Genomic DNA, 22,254 nt, shown 5'->3' with positions numbered 1-22,254 from the left:
AAAAAAAAGACCATTAACATGAGTACGCATAACACATGGTGCAAGAGCACTAGGGACGTGATTCCAGGAAATACAAATGTGCTCATTTTGCTTCCAGCATATGGAAGTCATGCTTCCCACGCTACAAACCATGCTTCGTAATTCGTAGTAATTTTTTTCGCAAAAGCATCGTCCTGACTCATGTCGTGTGCTTCCTGTATTTCTCATATATGCTTCCATGTGTTATGCTTGCAGATTTTGGTTTACTAGCGATCTAGTTGCTTTGTACAGGACAGTACATAGCACGTACACTTCCTGCCTGCTGTGTGCAGTCCCATCCCCATTCAAAAGATTACGAGTCTTGACCATACACTCAGCTTCACCTTGCTTCACCTTGCTTCATTACCGTGCGTAAACTGAAAACACATAAAGCAAAGTAAATTAGCCGCTAATGAAAAACTGTAGACCCAAGAAACAAATATAGTATTGTATGTCATATTACAATGGTGATATCAATACAATGAAACTAATCCCCTTGTTTGTTGTAAAAGAAGTCTGAATTATTGGAAGCAATCTATGGGACAAAAGAAGCATATGAGAGTTTATTTTAGAAGCCCCATGAGGAGGAAACATGGAAATGTGCTATGTCAATAGGACTCCTCTTAATTGGAAGAAATAATTAACTAAGATTCAGACCAACATGAGGAAATGCATGTTTCTGCTACCTACATGTCTAATTAGCCAAAAGATGTGGAACTGTGGAAGCAATTTATCTTGATAGTAGAAGCACGTGTAGTACTGACTGGAAGCTCCATTCATACTTTCATAGGAAGCATGAAAAGACTACTATCTCAACATATCTCATTTTAACCAGAAACATATGAATTTGAAAACAGAAATTAACTAAAAGATTGTCACTAGCATATCTATACAAGTTCGTGTGATATTGAAACTGAAAGATTGTTCCACATACAGGAAGCAAGTAAAGGTTGCTGTCTTGGTAAATCTCATCTTCTTTCGAAGCATCGACTAATGAAGGTAGTTAATAACAGCAAATGCCTATATTTCTATGAAAGATCTACCGATCTACATACTCCAGTGTTGGGATATCCTCCTCATGTGGGCTGTGAGGAGATGACCATTTGAGGCCTTTTAGGCAGTCCAAAGAGGTGCATAAGCCCACTACCCATTAGGGTTATGACCTAGGGTCATTTTGGACTTTGCACATGTGTGGATGGGGATGCTTTACCCTCCATCCAGCAGCCACCACCAAGAGTGACGAAAATCAGTTCATCCTCCAAGAGAGAAGAAGAGAGAAAACCAAGAGAGCAAGGGAAGAAGAGGAAGATTGAAGGAAGAAGCAAAGGGAGCTCCTCCCCAAGGTTGTGATGGTCCAGATCCACTACCTTGCCTCCTTCAAGCCTCGGTTCCACCATCTTTGGTGAGATTGTTCCAATCCCTAGTTCCTGAGCCCAAATCTCGTTGTGTTCATCCAAGATTCAGAAATCTTGATGTATGAGATCCTCTAGTGCTTTCTAGAGAAGAACTTGTTGTATCCCACATTTGATAATAGTGGAAGAGGATTTGGGTGGCTTCGGCCCGTGGTTTTCCCCCTCAAGTTGAGGGGTTTTCCACGTAAAATTCTGGTGTCTCTTTGTTGATGCTTGGTGCTGTCCAGAAACTTACTCCTACCACAAGACACTAGGCTGAGGAGTGTCTTGCCTGCTGAGTAACATTTTCTGCCTCCATATATGCTGCTGCATATGTTTCCTTCCGTGCTAAGCAACGATCCTTGAATTAGTACATGATGTGGTGCTGGGATTACTTGTTTCCACTGCAGTTTTCAGTTAACCACAAGTGCATTTGTGTGCTAATTCCCATTAGAGTGGTATCAGAGCCTTGGTTGCTTAGAAGGTTGCAAATCCCAGTTGATTGATTGTTGCTGGAAGTGCTGCTCACAATGGCTTTGGAAGAAATCGCTACTACAAGTGGCATGATAGAACTTGATTTTTCCAATTACTCATTATGGAAGCCCATGATGGAAGACATCCTTTATTGCAAGGATTTGTATGAGCCAATTGTGAAAGACAATATACCCACAGGTGTCACGGAAGAAGAATGGAGAGTGTTGCACAGAAAGGCAGTAGGTATGATTCGGTTGTACATCAACCACAATATTTTCCACCATATTGCAAATGACACAAATGCTTATGAGATGTGGCAGAAGTTGGAGTCTATGTATGAGAGGAAGACATCAATGAACAAAGCCCCGGTGATCAAAAGACTTGCAAAGCTTGAGTACCGAGATGGCACAAGTGTGATTGAGCACTTAAATGTCTTCCAATGCCATATAAATCAACTTTCAGCCATGAAGATCAACTTTGAGGATGAGGTGCAAGCATTGTTGCTGCTGAGTTCCATGCCTGATAGTTGGAACACGCTTGTTGTGTCACTTAGCAATTCAGCTCCGGATGGGAAGCTGACTTTGGAGATGGTGAAGAACAGTATGCTGAATGAAGAAGCCAGAAAGAAGGAAAAGGGTGATGCCTCTTCTTCTGATGCGTATGTGGCTGAAACCCATGGGAAGAATGAGAACTGTGAACGCAGCAATACAAGATTTCAGCAAGGCAAAAGCAAATCCAGGGGGAGATCAAAGTCAAAACAGAGAAAAGATATTACTTGCTTTCATTGTGGCAATCCGGGACACATAAAGAGCGAGTGCAGGAAGTATAAAAGAGAGCTTGCAGAGGGGAAACTCACAAAGAAAACCGAGCAAAAGGCTAAGAGCAGTTCAGCCATGACCGCAACAGATGAGGACTATCTAGTCATTGAAGATGAAGATTGCTATAGTGTTGTTCGTGATGATGCCATGAGTTGGGTTGTGGATTCAGGTGCGTCCTTCCACATCACATCACACAAGGAGTATTTCACATCTTACACTAGTGGTGTTGCTGGCCAAGTGAGGATGGGAAATAGTGGTTCGTCAGCAATTGTTGGCAAGGGCTCTATATGCATTGAAACAAACACAGCTTGCAGATTGGTGCTCGATGATGTGAGGCATGTTCCCGACATAAGGCTGAATTTGTTGTTAGTGGGCAAGCTTGATGATATCAAACATCCTAGTTATTTTGGTGAAGGAAAGTGGAAGCTCACCAAAGGCTCTTTGATTGTGGCTCGAGGAAGTAAGCAAGGTAATCTCTATGTGACTAAAACCAAGTTGTGCAATGAGGTGTTGAACATTGTTGAAAAAGACACTTCGGTTGAATTGTGGCACAAGAGGCTTGGGCATATGAGTGAGAAGGGCATGCACGCTCTTGCTCGCATGGAGTACCTCCCTGAGTTGAAATGTATATCCTTGAAACCCTGTGCACATCCTTTTGCTGGCAAACAATATAGGGCTGCATTTCGTACACTCCCTCCACATCATGTAGAAAATATTCTTGATATTGTGCACACTGATGTTTGCTCCATGACTGAAAAATCTCATGGTGGAGCATTATACTTTGTGACTTTTATTGATGACCATTCCAGAAAGGTTTTTGTGTATGTGCTGAAACACAAATACCAGACGCTTGAAGCCTTCAAGGAGTTCCATGCCAAAGTTGAAAGAGAAACTGGCAGGAAATTAAAGTGCGTGAGATCAGACAATGGTGGTGAATACAGAGGTCCTTTTGAAAGGTATTGCAGAAATGTTGGCATCAGGCTTGAGAAGAGTCCACCAAAGATACCCCAGCTCAATGGTCTTGCAGAGAGAATGAACAGGACACTCACAGAGAGGGTCACAACTATGCTCTCTCATGCTCATTTACCTAATTCATTTTAGGCTGAAGCATTGATGAATGCTATGTATGTGGTTAACCTATCTCCCTCAGTTCCTCTTGCAGGTGATATTCCTCAGAGAGTTTGGTCAGGGAAGGAGGTATCATACAAGCACTTGAAGGTCTTTGGTTGCAGGGCATTTGTACATGTTCCAAGGGACGAGAGATCCAAGCTTGATAGTAAGACAAAGCAGTGCATCTACCTCAGCCAACCAAGTGAAGAGTTTGGCTACAGGTTGTGGGATCCAGTAAATAGGAAGATTGTGAGAAGCCGAGATGTGGTATTCATTGAAGATGAAACAATAAAAGATATTGGGAAACCAGAGAAGCCAATGACCAACACACCTCAGGTTGACATGGATCCAATCCGTCCTCCTCTCATGCATGACAATCATGGGGGAGATGATGACACTGAAGACAGTGGAGATGCAACTGATCAAGGCAGTACAAGTCAAAGTGGCGAGCAGCCATCAAGTGATGATGATGATGAAGTTGGTAATGATGATGCCAACGAAAATCCACCTGATTCACCACCGGTGCAGCAGTAAAGAAGAAGTGAAAGAGGTCACATTCCTTCTTCTAAATATCCACCACATCAATATGTGTTGATGACAGATGCAGGTGAGCCCTCATGCTACGAGGAGGCAATGTCTGATGAGAACAAGGAAGAATGGTCAGAAGCCATGCAGGATGAGATGAATTCCCTGTATGAGAATGATACCTTTGAGTTGGTGAAACTGCCAAAGGGCAAGAAAGCACTTAAGAACAAGTGGGTGTACCGAGTGAAGACTGAAGAAAACACCTCACATCCAAGGTACAAGGCCAGATTGGTTGTGAAAAGATTCAGTCAGAAAAAGGGCATTGATTATAGTGAGATATTCTCTCCAGTGGTCAAGATCTCTTCAATCCGAGTTGTGCTTGGCATGGCTGCCACCATGGACTTGGAAATTGAACAACTTGATGTGAAGACTGCATTCTTACATGGTGACCTAAAGGAGGAGATATACATGGAGCAGCCAAAGGGATTCATGGTTGCAGGCAAGGAGCACTTAGTTTGCAAATTGAAGAAGAGCTTGTATGGCTTGAAGCAAGCTCCTCGGCGGTGGTACAAGAACTTTGAGTCTTTTATGACTGGGCTTGGTTACCATAAAGCACAACCTGACCATTGTGTCTTTATGAAGAGGTATGCCGAGGGTGACTTCATTATTCTCTTGTTGTATGGTGATGATATGCTTATTGTTGGAAATGGCACAAAGAGGATTTCTCTCCTCAAGAAGGCATTGAGTAAATCATTTGCCATGAAGGATTTAGGACCTGCTAAGCAAATACTTGGCATGAAGATCTCCCGTGATAGATCAAAGAAGCTGCTTTGACTCTCATAGGAAAGATACATTGAGAAGGTACTTGAAAGGTTCAATATGAAAGATGAAAAATCTGTTATCTCTCCGCTTGCAGGCCATCACAAACTGAATTCTAAACAATGTCCTACAAGTAAGAAGGAGAAAGAAGAAATGAGGAAAGTACCTTACCAATCTGCTGTGGGCAGTTTGATGTATGCCATGGTATGCACTAGGCCTGACATTGCCTATGCAGTTGGAGTTGTTAGCGGTTCATGACAAATCCAGATAAAGCTCACTGGGAAGCAGTGAAGTGGATTCTCAGGTATCTCAAGGGTACTTCTACATCTTGTCTATGCTTTGGAAATGGTGATCCTGTATTGCAGGGCTATACAGATGCAGATTACACAGGTGACAAGGATCGTAGGAAGTCCACATCCCGATACCTGATGACTTATGCAAGGGGAGCAGTGTCATGGCAATCAAGATTGCAGAAATGTGTTTCTACATCAACTACAGAAGCTGAGTACATTGCAGCAGTTGATGCTGGCAAGGAATTTTTATGGATGAAGAACTTCTTGCAAGAGCTCTGCATGAAGCAAGAGAAGTATGTTCTGTTTTGTGACAGTCAGAGTGCTATTCATCTTGCCAAGAATTCAAGCCATCACTCTTGAACCAAGCACATTGATGTGAGGTACCATTGGATTCGAGATGCCGTGAGTTCCAAGTTGCTGAAACTTGAGAATGTCCATACCGACGACAATGGTTCAGATATGATGACCAAGATATTGCCAAATGAGAAGCTACAAGCATGTTGCAAGGTAGCGGGCATGGCGGTGCCCCCCTCATGAGTCGGAGGGGGAGATTTGTTGGGATATCCTCCTCATGTGGGCTATGAGGAGATGACCATTTGAGGCCTTTTAGGTAGCCCAAAGAGGTGCATAAGCCCACTACCCATTGGGGTTATGACCTAGGGTCATTTTGGACTTTGCACATGTGTGGATGGGGATGCTTTACTCTCCATCCAGCAGCCACCACCAAGAGTGACGAAAATTAGTTCATTCTCCAAGAGAGAAGAAGAGAGAAAACCAAGAGAGCAAGGGAAGAAGAGGAAGATTGAAGGAAGAAGCAAAGGGAGCTCCTCCCCAAGGTTGTGATGGTCCAGATCCACTACCTTGCCTCCTTCAAGCTTCGGTTCCACCATCTTTGGTGAGATTGTTCCAATCCCTAGTTTCTGAGCCCAAATCTCGTTGTGTTCATCCAAGATTCAGAAATCTCGATGTATGAGATCCTCTAGTGCTTTATAGAGAAGAACTTGTTGTATCCCACATTTGATAATAGTGGAAGAGGATTTGGGTGGCTTCGGACCGTGGTTTTTCCCCTCAAGTTGAGGGGTTTTCCACGTAAAATTCTGGTGTCTCTTTGTTGATGCTTGGTGCTGTTCAGAAACTTACTCCTACCACAAGACACTAGGTTGAGGAGTGTCTTGTCTGCTGAGTAACATTTTCTGCCTCCATATATGCTGTTGCATATGTTTCCTTCCGTGCTAAGCAACGATCCTTAAATTAGTACATGATGTGGTGCTGAGATTACTTGTTTCCGCTGCAGTTTTCAGTTAACCACAAGTGCATTTGTGTGCTAATTCCCATCATCCAGCAACACAATTGTTTGATGCTGACCTAGTACATGAGAAGAACAATAGTAGGAAATTGACAGAGTGCAATACCTCCTATTCCGAGAAGGGGCGCTTCGAAGAGGGAAAAAGATGGCGGAGGCCACTGCAGATTCTCCGCCCGGCCGTTCCTACTCTGGCAGGGGTTTCAGCTGATGGGTAAGCTGGTGAATCATGAGCCGGAGATGGGGTGTCGGCCTCCTAAGGCCGGGATGGGGCACCAGTGATGTCGCCTGGGGTTCGCATTGGTGGAGTGAGGAGGAGCAGGGGAGCGGATCTGGGGCATTGAGGTGTCGGCGATGTGCTCGGCAGCGGAGAAGATGGGTTGTTGCGGTTGACGGCAAGCTCGAGGGAGGTGCAGGTGATGAGAAGGAAGGGGATTGGGGTGAGTTATTCAGGCGCGTGATTAGTGAGGGGCATGCGGAGGAAGCGGGTAGTTTCCAGCGGGCTGACAGGATTTCCCTTTTTCTTTATTGCGAATATAGGTAGCGACCAGAACGTACGATTGGATTGCAATCGACGGCAGTCGATCAGTCTGTGGAATGCTTCTATTCAGAGTAGATTGAAAGTGTTTCCCAACAAACAAATGCATTAAGCATCTCCAATATAATGTTACTTGCATTTACTGGGGCGCTTGTTACCGGATGTGGGTTGGAGAAGGCAATGGCAGTCCGTATTGCACTCCGCCAAATTACGGGAGGACAGCGCCTGGTCGACAGACGGATCCGTCCGCCGCGATGCCATAGCATTGGCTCACCAGGCGCTCGGGTCCTTGTTGTCCCAACGGAAACACCTGTCCTTCTCCATCACCCGTCAGGCAGAGTATAAGTCTCATCGAGAACGGGCGTGGGAAGGAGAGTATAAGGGCCGCCGAGGCCCGTATCGCGGCGGAAATGGCAAGGCGGAGGCGGCTGTGCGGGCGGCCGCAGAGGAGGAAGCCATCCGCGCCCGCATTATGAAGAAACGATAGCGCAGGAAGGCGTGTGCTCTCGCCCGAGAGCAGAATCGGGCGGTCCGTGCCATGGCCGGACTGCCACCGAAGGAGGAGGAGGAGGACCGCGACGGTGAGGACAGCTCCGATGACGAGCAGATCCGTACCGCGCCTTTGACCCGTACTTCCGTGAGAAGGACAGCAAAGGCACCGGGAAGGGCAAGGGCAGCCGTGGATAAACTCCACCATAGCCAAACATGTCAAATTTTGGTTGTCTGATGGTATGTTTAGTGTAGTGTGATGGAGTAGTCGGACGATGTGTGTGTGTGTCGACGTAGTTGCATGAGTTTGTATGGATTTAAGATATGGTAATTAAGGTGTCCGGACGTGGATTGCATTATTTTGAGAAGTGCCCGCATACTCGTTCGGGTGCATCTGCGGACGTTAAGGTGACAAATTTGACAAATCCGGCTATAGATGCTCTTATCTTAGCACACCGAAGATATATGAACATCCAACTTTCCGCTCCCAGTGGAAAGTTTATTGAAGCTAAAACGGGAAAGACCCGCTTAAGAAACAGCTTGACATTACTTGCTTAAGAATTACTCCCTTTGTCCTAAAATGTTATTATAGCCAATATGTAAGTATATTGGCTGTAATAACATCTTGTCTTATATACTCTTTCCTTTCTTACATATTTGTCTTTCTAAAAATTTCAACAAGATCTTATATACTCCCTTCATTCTTAAATATTTGTCTTTTTAGAGATTTTAATAAGTAACTACATACAAAGTAAAATGAGTGAATGTACACTCTAAAAAGACAAATGCTGTGTTTCTAAAAAGACAAATGAGTGAATCTATACCCTTCATTTCTAAGTATTTATCTTTCTAGAGATTTTAATTTTTGTCTTTCTAGAGATTTCAATAAGTGTCTATATACATCCATATACGGTAGTCCATTTGAAATCTTTAAAAAGACAAATACTGTATTGAGAAACGGAGAGAGTACTATGTATTATGAGACAGACGAAGTACTTCCTTTGTCCATGTTTATTTATAGAGTTAATACCACAATTGGTCCATAAACTTGTAGGGGTGGGAACAGATTCATACAAGAACTAAAAACCCCCACAAAACTAGTCCCCCAACTTGAATGCTGTAACAAATTCATACAAAACCACCCCGAACTGCACACATGGCGCGCCAGGTAGGCTCTGTCGGCCCCGAAATGTGTTTTTACAAAGAAACCCTCGTGATTTAGCAATTTTGCAAACAAGTCCATACCCCTGACAGAAACCCCCCTGGTCATCGGCCCCGATGCAAACCCCTTCCAAAACCTTTCCTTCTTTCGCCCATCCTGTCCTCCTCATCTGCTCCTGCTCCTGCGAGGCGATGCCGCCGTCGGCCTCATCGGCGGCGACACAAGGCGCCATGGAGCCGCGGCGTAGGGAACCCGGCGAGTGGCCTCCTGAATACGGTAAGCACTCCTCTGCCTCCTCCTGTGCTTCCCCTGTTCCTGCCGATGGGTTGTGAATTTTGGGTCGATCTGCTCAGTAGGGTTGGTTGTGTGCGTCCCCAGGCTTCGTAGGGAAATTAGTTTCCATGAGCTTGTCTAGGGTTTCTTGATGCTGATTTGGGGAATTCGGGGGTTCAATCAAGGGCAATGTGAGGGGATTTGACCTAGGGTTTTGGGTAGCATACAGGGAAAGGGGGGTCCTTTAGGTCAGAGAGGAAAGAGGTCATGTGTTGATGTGATTTTATTGTTCACATATTCAGAGATTATATGCTATTGTTGCACTGAACTGTAGATGCATTGTAAAATCTGATGAAAGGGTGGTCTTTTAGTCGACATTTCAGTGAAAAAAATGCTTACTTTCCCCGTTTGGCAAAAGTACAAGCTTTTTTGAGATGAAAGTCAGCATTTTTACTATTGTTTTGTGATGAAAGGGTGGTCTTTTAGTTGATATTCAGTACATATTTCTGTTTGAAAATCATGTATAGATTCAGTTAGAGTTTGAGCACTGTACTTTGTCAGTTGAAACTATGATTCAGTTATAGTTGAATGTGTTGTGCACTAAAAATTTAATGTGTCAATTATTGCAGTGACAAATGGAGAAGCTAGCCAGTTTTTCTCAGTGGAGTTTGAGCACAATGGGATTTTCTTGGGGGAATGCATAGGAGGAGAAATGAAGTTCTCTTACATTGGGTGCAGTCATGAAGCTTTTGACTACTGTCATTCAGACACATGGTCACTGGGGATGATCAAGTATTGCTTGGCAAGGATGGACTATGACCCTACAGACCCTCAAATCAAGGTGTACTGGATTTTGCCAGATAAAGACTATGGTGATGGCCTGCTTTGTGTGGACAATCCAGATGTTATAGCTGCTATGGTGAGGTCCAGCAGAGAAGCCAAGACTTTGGATTTGTTAGCTGATGAGGAGAACAAGATTCAGACATTATATCCTGAGATCATACTAAAAGGATGCCCAACTGCAGATGGAAATGAGGATGAAGAAGAAGGAGAGGATGCAGATCATGATGCAGAGAATGCAGAGGAAGGAGAGGATGTAGAGGCAGATCATGATGCAGATAATGCAATGGAAGGACAGGATGCAGAGGCAGATCATGATGCAGATATAGAGAATGCAGATAATGCAGTTGAAAACAATGATGGAGAAGAAGAGTTGAATGAAACTGACTCAGACTTTTATGAGAGTGACTATGATTGTGAAGATGGAGATGATGATTTGTTTGCTCAGAATGTGGACAAATCATTGAATGACAACAATGAAGAAGAGGAAGAGATATTTGAGGAGCAAGATCCACTGGACAAATCATTGAATGACAACAATGAAGAAGAGGAAGAGATATTTTTTGTGGCAATGACATTTAGAATTTTATGGTGACAGACAATATACTTGAGTTGTTTGTGTAAACTCCTGAATTTTGTGCATTTGCTGAATGTATGAAGTAACTGAATATGTTGATGAAGCACATGTACTCCATTTTACTGAAATAACTGAATTTGGGTGAACTCCATTTATTGTGTGTGCTGGAGACGCCCAAAATTAAAAAATAAAAATAAAAACAAAAAATGTTTTGGCCTGGGTCTCGAACCCAGGACCTGTGGTTTGACAAGTAGGGTACAATGCCAATGCGGTAAGAGTAGGAGCTTGTTAGTGCTACATGGAGTAATCTACTTGTACTGCTCCATTTTCCTGAATTTTGCACCTCCACTTTACTGAATTTTGTCATGTGTACTAACTGATTTTTTTTGAACTAACTGAATTTTGCACCTCCATCTACTTGTACTGCTCCATTTATTGTGTGTTGGAGATGCCCAAAATAAAAAAAATAAAAAAATGTTTGGCCTAGGTCTCAAACCCAGGACCTGTGGTCAGAGAAGTAGAGTGCAATGCCAGTGCGGTAAGAGTAGGAACTTGTTAGTGCTAGATGCACAAAGTTACTTGTACTCTTCATAGAGACGCCCACTCCACTCTGGACGGTTCGTGTTCCCACCCACCGCATCAAGTCAATATAACTCACCCACCCACTGCACCGCCCACCACTCCCCACTCACCACTCCCCACCCGCCGACCGCGTCGCCTCCACTCCCAACTCACCACCGCCGGCCACCGTCGCCATGGCGAACATCGAGCCATGGAAGCTTGCACTGAAGGATCTGGCCGGTGACGACCAGTCGTTCCGCGTGCAGATCAGAGAGGTCTGCACCTGGTTCCCGACCCCGAAGATGATGCTCACTCACGCACGTGGCTTGGCCAAGCAGCTGACGGACGGCGAGAAGGCGCGTGCCTTCCCCACAGGCCTCACAGTGCCGCCGCCGTCCTTCCTCGTGTGGGCAATGCGTGAGGGCACGCTCAGCGTGGATCCATACCAACGAGCTAGGTGGTGGATGTACCGCTCCACCACCTCTCTGGCCCCGGTCCCCCTCGACGGCGACCCTGCGGACGTCGTCGACGTCGTTCTCGCACTGCCTACTCCAGTCGACGATGCCGGCTATGCCTCTGACGACGACCTGACGGAGATTGTTGTCATCACTGACGACGACATGGATGAGGTTGTGCTTGTTGCGCCGGCCGCCGTTGAGGGTGGCAGAAACAAGCCCATCGACGTCGAGCTCCTGCCGGACGTCGAGCTCCTGCCAGAAGAGGTGAAGGTCGAAGAAGTAGAAGAGGTGAAGGAGCCAGAGCAAAACAAGAAGAAGGCGCCGCTGAAGAAAGAGCTGAAGGAGGTGCGCCGCTCCATCCGCCTGCAATAGCTGAAGAAGCAATGAAGATGCTGAAGAAGCAGTGAAGATGCTGAAGAGTAGTTAGGTAAGCTGATATATATGTTGGCATATAAGTTATCTATTTTGAGCAGTTGATGTTCAACTGCTGTTATCTATGTTGTCAGTCTGTTGTTGAACTGCATGTTCTATGCCCATGTTGATCTGCATGTTCTCTGCTCATGTTGTGCCCATGTGCACACATCCAAAATTAGAATGTACCAGGTGCTCACTTTCTGCCAAATATGCCAAGCTGTACTACCTGAATATCCCTGGGCCCATTCCAAAGGGTTAACTTAACTGAAATTTGCACCTTTAAGTTAACTGAATTTTGCTTGATCTGAATTTTTCTTACAGTTAAGTTAACAGAAATGAGTATATTTTCATGTCAAATAAGAGAATCACTGATTTCAGTTAAGTGAACAAGCCATTGATTTCATGACAAATAAGAGAATTTTGCCAGTTTGGAATATTTACAACACTCAACATAGATAATAGGTAGCCATTGATTTCATATAATCAGTACAAGTAGCAACTGATAACAAATAGTTTCACCTCTCACATCATGTCAAATACTAAATTACCTAACTTACACAAAACCTCTTATCACTAATGCTACAACACCATACAACAGTGCCGAGCAGCAGACTAAACAGGCTAACCAAGTTTCCCTCCTATCCCTAGTTCTGATATCCTTCTTGTGCTTCATGATCATGGCCTTCCTCTCTTCCTTCAGCCTCAGAATTTCAGCATCCTTGTCAAATACAAATTTCTGAAGAGCCACATTCTCTTTAGCAAGTTTTCCAATCACCTGCCTAGGCCTCCCCTTCCATTCTTTGTCCACCCACTTCAGATAAGCACATGTATCATAACCCTGCAAAACACATAATACCAATTTGTTCAGTGCAACAATTTGTTCAACCCACCTTTTTCCACATTTTGACATGCCATTTTTTAACAAAAGTTGGGCACTTGACTAACCTCATGAGGACAAACAAGAAATCTACGCCCATAGTCATATCCATCAGAGCAAACTCTTCTCGCAGGGTTCAGTAAGTGGCAACAATGGTCACTTTTGTCAGTGCCATTGAAAGAAGCATCAGGAGAGGATTGAGGTATACCCCAGTCAAATTCTGGTAGGTTTTTAGTCCGCTACCATCATAGCAAATCAAATGTTAGCATCAGGAAAACCCAAGTTCATGGGCATCTGAAGCAAATCTGCGAGGGGAAGGGGGACACACACCTTGCAGAAATCGACATCCATGTAGCGCACCTCTCCGGTGATTTTCGCCCAAGTCTCGCCGTCCTTCGTCATGTCGGCATCGGCGAGGTCACATCCATTGAGCGGGAGAGGGTGGCTTGACGACGACGACGCCCCTGCTCCACGCCTCTGCTTCCCACTCAATGATGTGCACCCCTTCATCTGGAGAGGGTGGCGGAGACGGCTGCTGGCGGAGAGGGTGGCCGAGAGGGCGGCAGAGACGCCTGGCGGCAAAGAGGACGACGGCAAGGGGGAGGAGCTAGGGATTTAGGAATGGGGAATCGATGGAGAGAGGGCGATGTAGTCAGGGATTCGACCGTGCAACACAAATACAGAGAGTGCGAGGGGCTTTTTGTAAAATAAAGGAGTGCCAAAATCCAGCATGGCATGCCAAATGGCGCCTCCATAGCTGTTTTGTATGAATTTGTTACAGCAGTAAGTTGGAGGACTAGTTTTGTGGGGTTTTTTAGTTCTTGTATGAATCTGTTCCCACCCCTACAAGTTTATGTACCAATTGTGGTATTAACTCTTATTTATAAGTCCCTCCTTTTAAACTAAACTAAATGCTTCATCCACCAAATTGCTGAAAACTAAACTACGTGCTTCACCCATCAAATTGCCCAAGCTTAATCGATCGTCATTTCCCGGACTGCCTTGAGTTTTGCACAATCTTCCCATGGAAGCACTGGAAATGCCACATTTGACTTTGTGCCAACACAAGGTGCCTTTGGTGCACGTACAAGACAGCTCATGGAGGCCGGATAACACATTCTATCTGCATACTCCTCCCGGTGTTCCACAGACGTGCCAAGACCCATTTGGTGCATGTTGCAAAGAGAAAAATCTCTTTGAAAAACAGCTCTTGCTGCAACCTGAATAAACCTAACCATTTAATCCTCTTGTGATTTTGCACAAAAGTAATAGCACAGCTATGCCTTCACAATACAAGCATCTAGGCGAAAGGAAAGGGAAGAAAAGTTACCATGCTAGTTATTACTACCTATGTAACTTTTTACAAGACATTTTCAGAGTCCATGACAGTGTCAAAAACCATCTTATATTAAGTTACAGCTTACAAGTTACGGAGGGAGTATTATGCAACAGAGAACAGTCACACACATTTATTTATATATATTATCTTTCCCAAAATAAATTCACTTCTAAGAGAAAAAACCAACTGATAAAGAAGTTGCACATTATCAACTAGAAAGAGATGAAGAAGCAGCTGTTTGGGACGTTCTGCTTGTCCGTTTTTACCTACTTGTCATCTGTAAGACAACGCATCACAACATGAAACCAGTCATACTGAATACTAGTAAAATAATGATGATCATTACATCCATCACTGTTAACGTACATGAAACCTAACACATACCGTCATTACAACATCTAAAAACGGAAGTACCAACGCATTACAACAAGAGCTCACTTACTCCTGGTAGACAGGTTTATTCACCTACCGAAGAAAGTTCTCCATAGCTTCCCCTTGCACATCTGCCACCAGCTCTCCGTCTTTTGTTCGTAGAATTCATTGTCAAGGTCACTAGTAGAAACGGGCCTATTGTCCCGGTTCCTGAACCGGGACTAAAGGGTCGGTACTAATGCCCTGTCCCTTTAGTTCCGGTTCAATCCAAAACTGGGACAGATGGGCCTTCACGTGGCCTGTGCGCGGAGCCCAGGCAGGAGGGCCTTTGGTCCCGGTTGGTGGCACCAACCGGGACCAATAGGCATCCACGCGTCAGCATTTCTATGGCTTTTTTTCTTTAGTCCCCTTTAGTCCCGGTTTTTTTCTTTGTTGCTTTATTTATTTTATTTTGTTTCTACTTACAACAAAATACTTATTGTTGCTATTTTTTTTCCAGTTTTTTTGTTTTGTTTTCTGCATTATTTATTTTCTTTTGTTTTTTGCTTTATTTTTTTAATTCTTTTTGCTTTTAGTTTTAGAAAAATTATAAACTTTCTGTTAGTGCCATTAGTTTTCAAATTTGAAAACACTTTTTTAGTTTTCTTTGTTGCTTTATTTATTTTATTTTGTTTCTATTTACAAAAAAATACTTATTGTTGCTATTTTAATTTTTTTCCAGATTTTTTGTTTTGTTCTCTGCATTATTTATTTTCTTTTGTTTTTTGCTTTATTTTTTATTTCTTTTTGCTTTTAGGTGATCAAAATTATAAACTTTCTGTTAGTGCCATTAGTTTTCAAATTTGAATAGTTAAAATTTGAATTCTTTGAAATTTGTGTGAATGACAAGTTTGTGATTAACTTTACTAAAAAATGAACATAGATGCACCTATAGAGAAAATTCGACCTAAATTCATAGTTCTCAAATGAACTCTGAAAAAGTTGGCATAGCATACTCGTGTGTTACAAAGTTGGCATGGTATCATCATAATAGTTGCGGGAGAAAGTCTTCACTTTTTCTTCGCTTGTGTCATTTGCTTATTGCGCCGTAACCATGGATAATCTTCATCGTTTATCAGGATGCTTGGGTCAGCCTTGACATTGAAGGGAGGAATTTCATGGAACTTTTCATAATCTTCAGACATGTCTGTCTTGCCCTCCACTCCCAGGATGTCCCTTTTTCCTGAAAGAATTATGTGGCGCTTTGGCTCATCATATGATGTATTCGCTTCCTTATCTTTTCTTTTTCTCGGTTTGGTAGACATGTCCTTCACATAGATAACCTGTGCCACATCATTGGCTAGGACGAACGGTTCGTCAGTGTATCCAAGATTTTTCAGATCCACTGTTGTCATTCCATACTGTGGGTCTACCTGTACCCTGCCTCCTGACAGATTGACCCATTTGGACTTAAACAAAGGGACCTTAAAATCATGTCCGTAGTCAAGTTCCCATATGTCCACTATGTAACCATAATATGTGTCCTTTCCTCTCTCGGTTGCTGCATCAAAACGGACACCGCTGTTTTGGTTGGTGCTCTTTTGATCTTGGGCAATCGTGTAAAATGTATTCCCATTTATCTCGTATCCTTTGTAAGTCAATACAGTCAAAGATGCCCCTGGACAACAAGTACAGCTCATCACAAACAGTGTTGTCACCTCTGAGACGTGTTTCCAACCAACTGCTGAAAGTCCTGATGTGTTCACACGTAATCCAGTCGTCGCACTGCTCCGGGTGTTTGGAGCGCAGACTGTTTTTGTGTTCATCGACATACGGGGTCACCAAGGTAGAGTTCTGTAGAACTGTGTGGTGTGCTTGAGACCAAGAATATCTGTCCCTGCATATTATTGAGTCACTTCCAAGAGTGCCCTTTCCAGTCAGTCTCCCCTCATACCGCGATTTAGGGAGACCTATCTTCTTAAGGCCAGGAATGAAGTCAACACAAAACCCGATAACATCCTCTGTTTGATGGCCCATGGAGATGCTTCCTTCTGGCCTAGCGCGGTTACGGACATATTTCTTTAGGACTCCCATGAACCTTTCAAAGGGGAACATATTGTGTAGAAATACGGGCCCCAGAATGACAATCTCGTCGACTAGATGAACTAGGACGTGCGTCATGATATTGAAGAAGGATGGTGGGAACACCAGCTCGAAACTAACAAGACATTGCGCCACATCACTCCTTAGCCTTGGTACGATTTCTGGATCGATCACCTTCTGAGAGATTGCATTGAGGAATGCACATAGCTTCACAATGGCTAATCGGACGTTTTCCGCTAGAAGCCCCCTCAATGCAACCGGAAGCAGTTGCGTCATAATCACGTGGCAGTCATGAGACTTTAGGTTCTAAAACTTTTTCTCTGGCATATTTATTATTTCCTTTATATTCGACGAGAAGCCAGTCGTGACCTTCATACTGAGCAGGCATTCAAAGAAGATTTCTTTCTCTTCTTTCGTAAGAGCGTAGCTGGCAAGACCTTTATACTGCTTCAGAGACATGCCGTCTTTTTTGTGCAAACGTTGCAGGTCCTCCCGTGCCTCAGGTGTATCTTTTGTCTTCGCATACACGCCCAAGAAGCCTAGCAGGTTCACGCAAAGGTTCTTCGTCACGTGCATCACGTCGATTGAAGAGCGGACCTCTAGGTTTTTCCAGTAGGGTAGGTCCCAAAATATAGATTTCTTCTTCCACATGGATGCGTGTCCCTCAGCGTCATTCGGAACAGCTAGTCCGCCGGGACCCTTTCCAAATATTACGTGTAAATCATTGACCATAGCAAGTACGTGATCACCGGTACGCATGGCGGGCTTCTTCCGGTGATCTGCCTCGCCTTTGAAATGCTTGCCTTTCTTTCGACATTGATGGTTGGTCAGAAAAAATCGACGATGGCCTAGGTACACATTCTTCCTGCATTTGTCCAGGTATATACTTTCAGTGTCATCTAAACAGTGCGTGCATGCGTGGTATCCTTTGTTTTTCTGTCCTGAAAGGTTACTGAGAGCGGGCCAATCATTGATGGTCACGAACAGCAACGCCTTTAGGTTAAATTCCTCCTGTCTGTGCTCAACCCACGTACGTACACCGTTTCCATTCCACAGCTGTAAAGTTCTTCAACTAATGGCCTTAGGTACACATCAATGTCATTGCCGGGTTGCTTAGGGCCTTGGATGAGAATTGGCATCATAATGAACTTCCGCTTCATGCACATCCAAGGAGGAAGGTTATACATACATAGAGTCACAGGCCAGGTGCTGTGATTGCTGCTCTGCTCCCCAAAAGGATTAATGCCATCCGCGCTTAAAGAAAACGATACGTTCCTTGGGTCCTTTGCAAACTCATCCCAGTACTTTCTCTCGATTTTTCTCCACTGCGACCCGTCAGCGGGTGCTCTCAACTTCCCGTCTTTCTTACGGTCCTCACTGTGCCATCGCATCAACTTGGCATGCTCTTCGTTTCTGAACAGACGTTTCAACCATGGTATTATAGGAGCATACCACATCACCTTCGCAGGAACCCTCTTCCTGGGGGGGCTCGCCGTCAACATCACCAGGGTCATCTCGTCTGATATTATACCGCAATGCACCGCATACCGGGCATGCGTTCAGATCCTTGTATGCACCGCGGTAGAGGACGCAGTCATTAGGGCATGCATGTATCTTCTCCACCTCCAATCCTAGAGGGCATACGACCTTCTTTGCTGCGTATGTACTGTCGGACAATTCGTTATCCTTTGGAAGCTTCTTCTTCAATATTTCCAGTAGCTTCTCAAATCCTTTGTCAGCCACAGCATTCTCTGCCTTCCACTGCAGCAATTCCAGTACGATACCGAGCTTTGTGTTGCCATCATTGGGCACATTTTCTGGTTCCTCTTGATCTTCACCAGCTCCCCCCGTTGCAGCATCACCGTATTCAGGGGGCACATAGTTGTCATCGTACTCTTCTTCTTCGCCGTCTTCCATCATAACCCCTATTTCTCCGTGCCTTGTCCAAATATTATAGTGTGCCATGAAACCCTTGTAAAGCAAGTGGGAGTGAAGGATTTTCCGGTTAGAGTAAGACCTCGTATTCCCACATTCAGTGCATGGACAACACATAAAACCATTCTGCTTGTTTGCCTCAGCCGCATCGAGAAACTCATGCACACCCTTAATGTACTCGGAGGTGTGTCTGTCACCGTACATCCATTGCCGGTTCATCTGCGTGCATTTTATATAATTAAGTGTCCAAATTAATAGAAGTTCATCATCACATTAAAATCAAAGTACATACATAGTTCTCATCTAACAACATATAGCTCTCCAGAGCATCTAATGAATTAAACCATACATTGAAACTATGTAAAACATTTCAATGCGAAAACAAATGCGATCATAATCGCAACCAAGGTAACAATTGATCCAACGGCATAATGATACCAAGCCTCGGTATGAATGGCATATTTTCTAATATTTCTAATCTTCAAGCGCATTGCATCCATCTTGATCTTGTGATCATCGACAACATCCGCAACATGCAACTCCAATATCATCTTCTCCTCCTCAATTTTTTTATTTTTTCCTTCAACAAATTGTTTTCTTCTTCAACTAAATTTAAAATCTCGACAATAGGGTCGGTTGGAATTTCCGATTCACATACATCCTACATAAATAAAATCTATGTCACGTTGGCCGGCATAATTTTCATAAACAATAAATGAACCAATAGTTATAAAGATAATATATATACCACATCTGAATCATAGACAGGACAAGGGCCGACGGGGAAGGATACCAAAACCATCGCACTATATAAGATGCAATAATAAAAGTAAGAAAATAATACAAGTATCTACGTAAACATACAAGTAAGAATATTTTTTCCTTTCAGAAAGAAGATAAGAACAAGAGGCTCACCACGGTGGTGCCGGCGATGAGCTCGGCGCGGGTGATCGATGGCGGTGAAGACGGGGACGGGGCGTGACGGACCGCTAAACCTAGACAAATATTGAGGAAAATGGAGCTTGGAGGTCGAGCTTGGAGAGGAGAAAGCTTAAGTAGTGTGGCTCAGGCATTCCATCGAACACCTTGTGTGCATAGGAGGTGAGCTAGAGCACCACCAAGCCCTCTCCCCCTCGGCCAGAAAAAACAGAGCAGTGTGCTCTGCTCTTACGCGAGGGGGTATATATAGGCACCTCATTGGTCCCGGTTGGTGGCATGAACCGGGACTAAAGGGGAACCTTTGGTCCCGGTTCAAGCCACCAACCGGGACCAGTGGTGGTGGGCTAGGAGCGAGGCCCATTGGTCCCGGTTCGTCCCACCAACCGGGACCAAAAGGTCCAGACGAACCGGGACCAATGGCCCACGTGGCCCGGCCGGCCCCCTGGGCTCACGAACCGGGTCCAATGCCCCCATTGGTCCCGGTTCTGGAGTGAACCGGGACTAATGGGCTGACGCGGCCTGGACCTTTGCCCCCCTTTTCTACTAGTGGTCTGCCACCCTCAAGACACGATCTCTCACAGCTGTTAACAATTCATCCAAGGCAGTGATTCTCCTCACTAGAGAGTTCTCATCATCAACGTCAATAGAAAGTAGGAAGGCCTCTATCTCTGCAACATTTACTTCACCGTCCTTAATCAAAGCTTCTTTGAATGATTGTAATGCTGTTATAAGGACTGATGAAGCCTTCTCTGTGCTCTCAGGACCAACATCTCCAAGGCTGTCTCCAATAACTTCAGATTCTGAATCCTCCTATGACAAAAAGGGAATTCAGTGTAAAAAAGAATTCAAGTGTTTGTAACTTCGTATAGACAAATATGTTCAATGCAATATATTCTAGTAATACAGATCATATTATCTAGCTTTAACAGAAGCAATGAAAGTGAAATAAGATACTGATACACCACTCACCACTGCCATCTAGAACTTTTAAAATCTACTATCATTATAATATGAAAGCAGTTGAAAAAGTAATGGAGTTAATGTGCGGTGAATGTTTAATTGGCTTTAACATCCCTAATTAGAAACCAAACCAATATCTATAAGATACAAACTCCTCTATCCAACTGAAATTTATCAAACTATTATTTTTATTTTATTGAACAATAGGGAAAATGGTTAAGATTTAAGAAAAGAAATGATCAGTTAAGATTTAATGATTAAAAACACACCCATAATAGGTTTCAAGAGCAAAAGAAACAAAGTAGAATATGTTTGCTGTTTTGGAAACATATTGGAAGATGTCTGGCTGTTTTTGGACACTCCTTTTCTAAAGAACATGGCCTATTTGGACTCTAGATGGATTAACTACTATAAGAGACAAATATGCACCTGAAAACACATATACTTTGTGTCCCTTCAAAAACATGCAAGAGGTTAGATAGTGCCATAAGGGATAATCATGTGTAATATCTAACAGTCGAAGTCAAAGCTTGAATGATGTTGCTTACAAATGCGTTGGCTGAATGCTCAGTTCTCATTGGCAACAAATTATAGAAAAAATATTCATTAAATAAGATGTAAATTTAAAGCTGAAATAGAAGATAGCAAAATGCAAAGGAGGAACAAAATGTAGAAAGAGAAAGAAAATGTGACTTCAGTTGAGAATATAACTTATCTATATCCAAATATTTAAACACTACAGAAAATTCTAGCTATTGTTATACTAGTTATAGATTATGTATATGAAGCTATGATGATGCTACAATATAATCTGCAGAAACCCTCTAAATATTTAAGATACTGATACATCACTGCCATCTAGAACTTTTTAAATCTACTATTATTATAATATGAAAGCAATTGAAAAACAACAGTTGAGATTTGGTGCAACTAATGAACGGTTAAAATTTAATTAATTTGAGTGTCTTGACATTATTCAAACTATTATTGGGAATAAAAAAGAAATGTTAAGATTTTACAGAGTTAAAATGATTAATGTTTAATTGCCTTTGATATCCCTACTTAGAAACCAAACCAATATTCAACTGGAATATATCTAAGGGGGGCAACCACTTTGGGTCTATTGTATGCAGACTTTCCCTACATTTCTGTAAGAGGCTGTTTCTAGGACTTGAACCCATGACCTCATGGCCACTAGTAGAAAAACGGCCAGTTGTCCCGGTTCGTAAGGCCCATTTGTCCCGGTTGGGGAACCGGAACTAAAGGGTCGTTACTGAAGCCCTAAACCTTTAGTCCCGGTTCTTACACCAACTGGGACAGATGGGCCTCCACGTGGCCGTTGCGGCGAGCCCAGGCAAGAGGGCCTTTGGTCCCGGTTGGTGGCATCAAGCGGGACCAAAAGGCATCCACGCGTCAGCCATTTCAGGGGCTAGGGTTTTTGTTTTTTTTCTTAAGGGGGGGGGGGTTGGGGGTTAATTTAGGGTGTTACACTACTGGAATCAGCAGATTTGCCGTCTGCCGACACTTTGCCTTCAGCTAGCGGACGATAAAGAAAGGCTTTGCCATTAGCCACCGGAAAACGGACGGCAAAGAGTCAGCAGACGACAATGGAAGGCTTTGCCATCAGCATATCTTTGCCGTCTGCTAGCTGACGACAAAGATGATGGGTGGCGGGATTACGAGGACT

At 43.7% G+C, this 22,254-nt stretch overlaps 2 protein-coding genes across 2 annotated transcripts in view; both read right to left on the bottom strand.

Moving 5' to 3' along the window:
• Positions 1-12,616: 12,616 nt before the first annotated feature.
• Positions 12,617-13,342, bottom strand: LOC147986854 (uncharacterized). The gene is made up of 3 exons (XM_087540176.1): positions 13,271-13,342; positions 13,009-13,179; positions 12,617-12,901 (listed from the first exon to the last, which is right to left on the bottom strand). Exons 1-3 carry the CDS (start codon positions 13,340-13,342, stop codon positions 12,617-12,619), a joined length of 528 nt encoding a protein of 175 aa, XP_087396302.1.
• A 6,808-nt stretch (positions 13,343-20,150) lies between these two features.
• LOC147986853 (uncharacterized) overlaps positions 20,151-22,254 on the bottom strand; it is a 54,392-nt gene continuing 52,288 nt past the window's right edge. The window contains exon 3 of the mRNA XM_087542171.1: positions 20,151-20,417. Within this exon, the coding sequence (XP_087398297.1) occupies positions 20,151-20,417 (267 nt within the window). The remainder of the gene's footprint in view (positions 20,418-22,254) is intronic.

Source organism: Triticum urartu, chromosome 2A (assembly GCF_056163025.1).
Source record: "Triticum urartu cultivar PI428250 chromosome 2A, HENAU_Tu73, whole genome shotgun sequence".
NCBI classification, from domain to species: Eukaryota; Viridiplantae; Streptophyta; class Magnoliopsida; order Poales; family Poaceae; genus Triticum; species Triticum urartu.
The sequence above is the reverse complement of the archived record's forward strand: the minus strand, read 5'-3'. Positions and strand labels throughout refer to the sequence as shown.

Excerpts from the sequence above, each read along its gene's own strand:
- LOC147986854 (XM_087540176.1), bottom strand. The coding sequence starts at position 13,342 with ATGACGAAGGACGGCGAGACTTGGGCGAAAATCACCGGAGAGGTGCGC. Across the intron at positions 13,180-13,270 it reads TGGATGTCGATTTCTGCAAG|CGGACTAAAAACCTACCAGA; the intron begins GTGTGTGTCCCC and ends CTATGATGGTAG. Across the intron at positions 12,902-13,008 it reads TTCTTGTTTGTCCTCATGAG|GGTTATGATACATGTGCTTA; the intron begins GTTAGTCAAGTG and ends TGTGTTTTGCAG.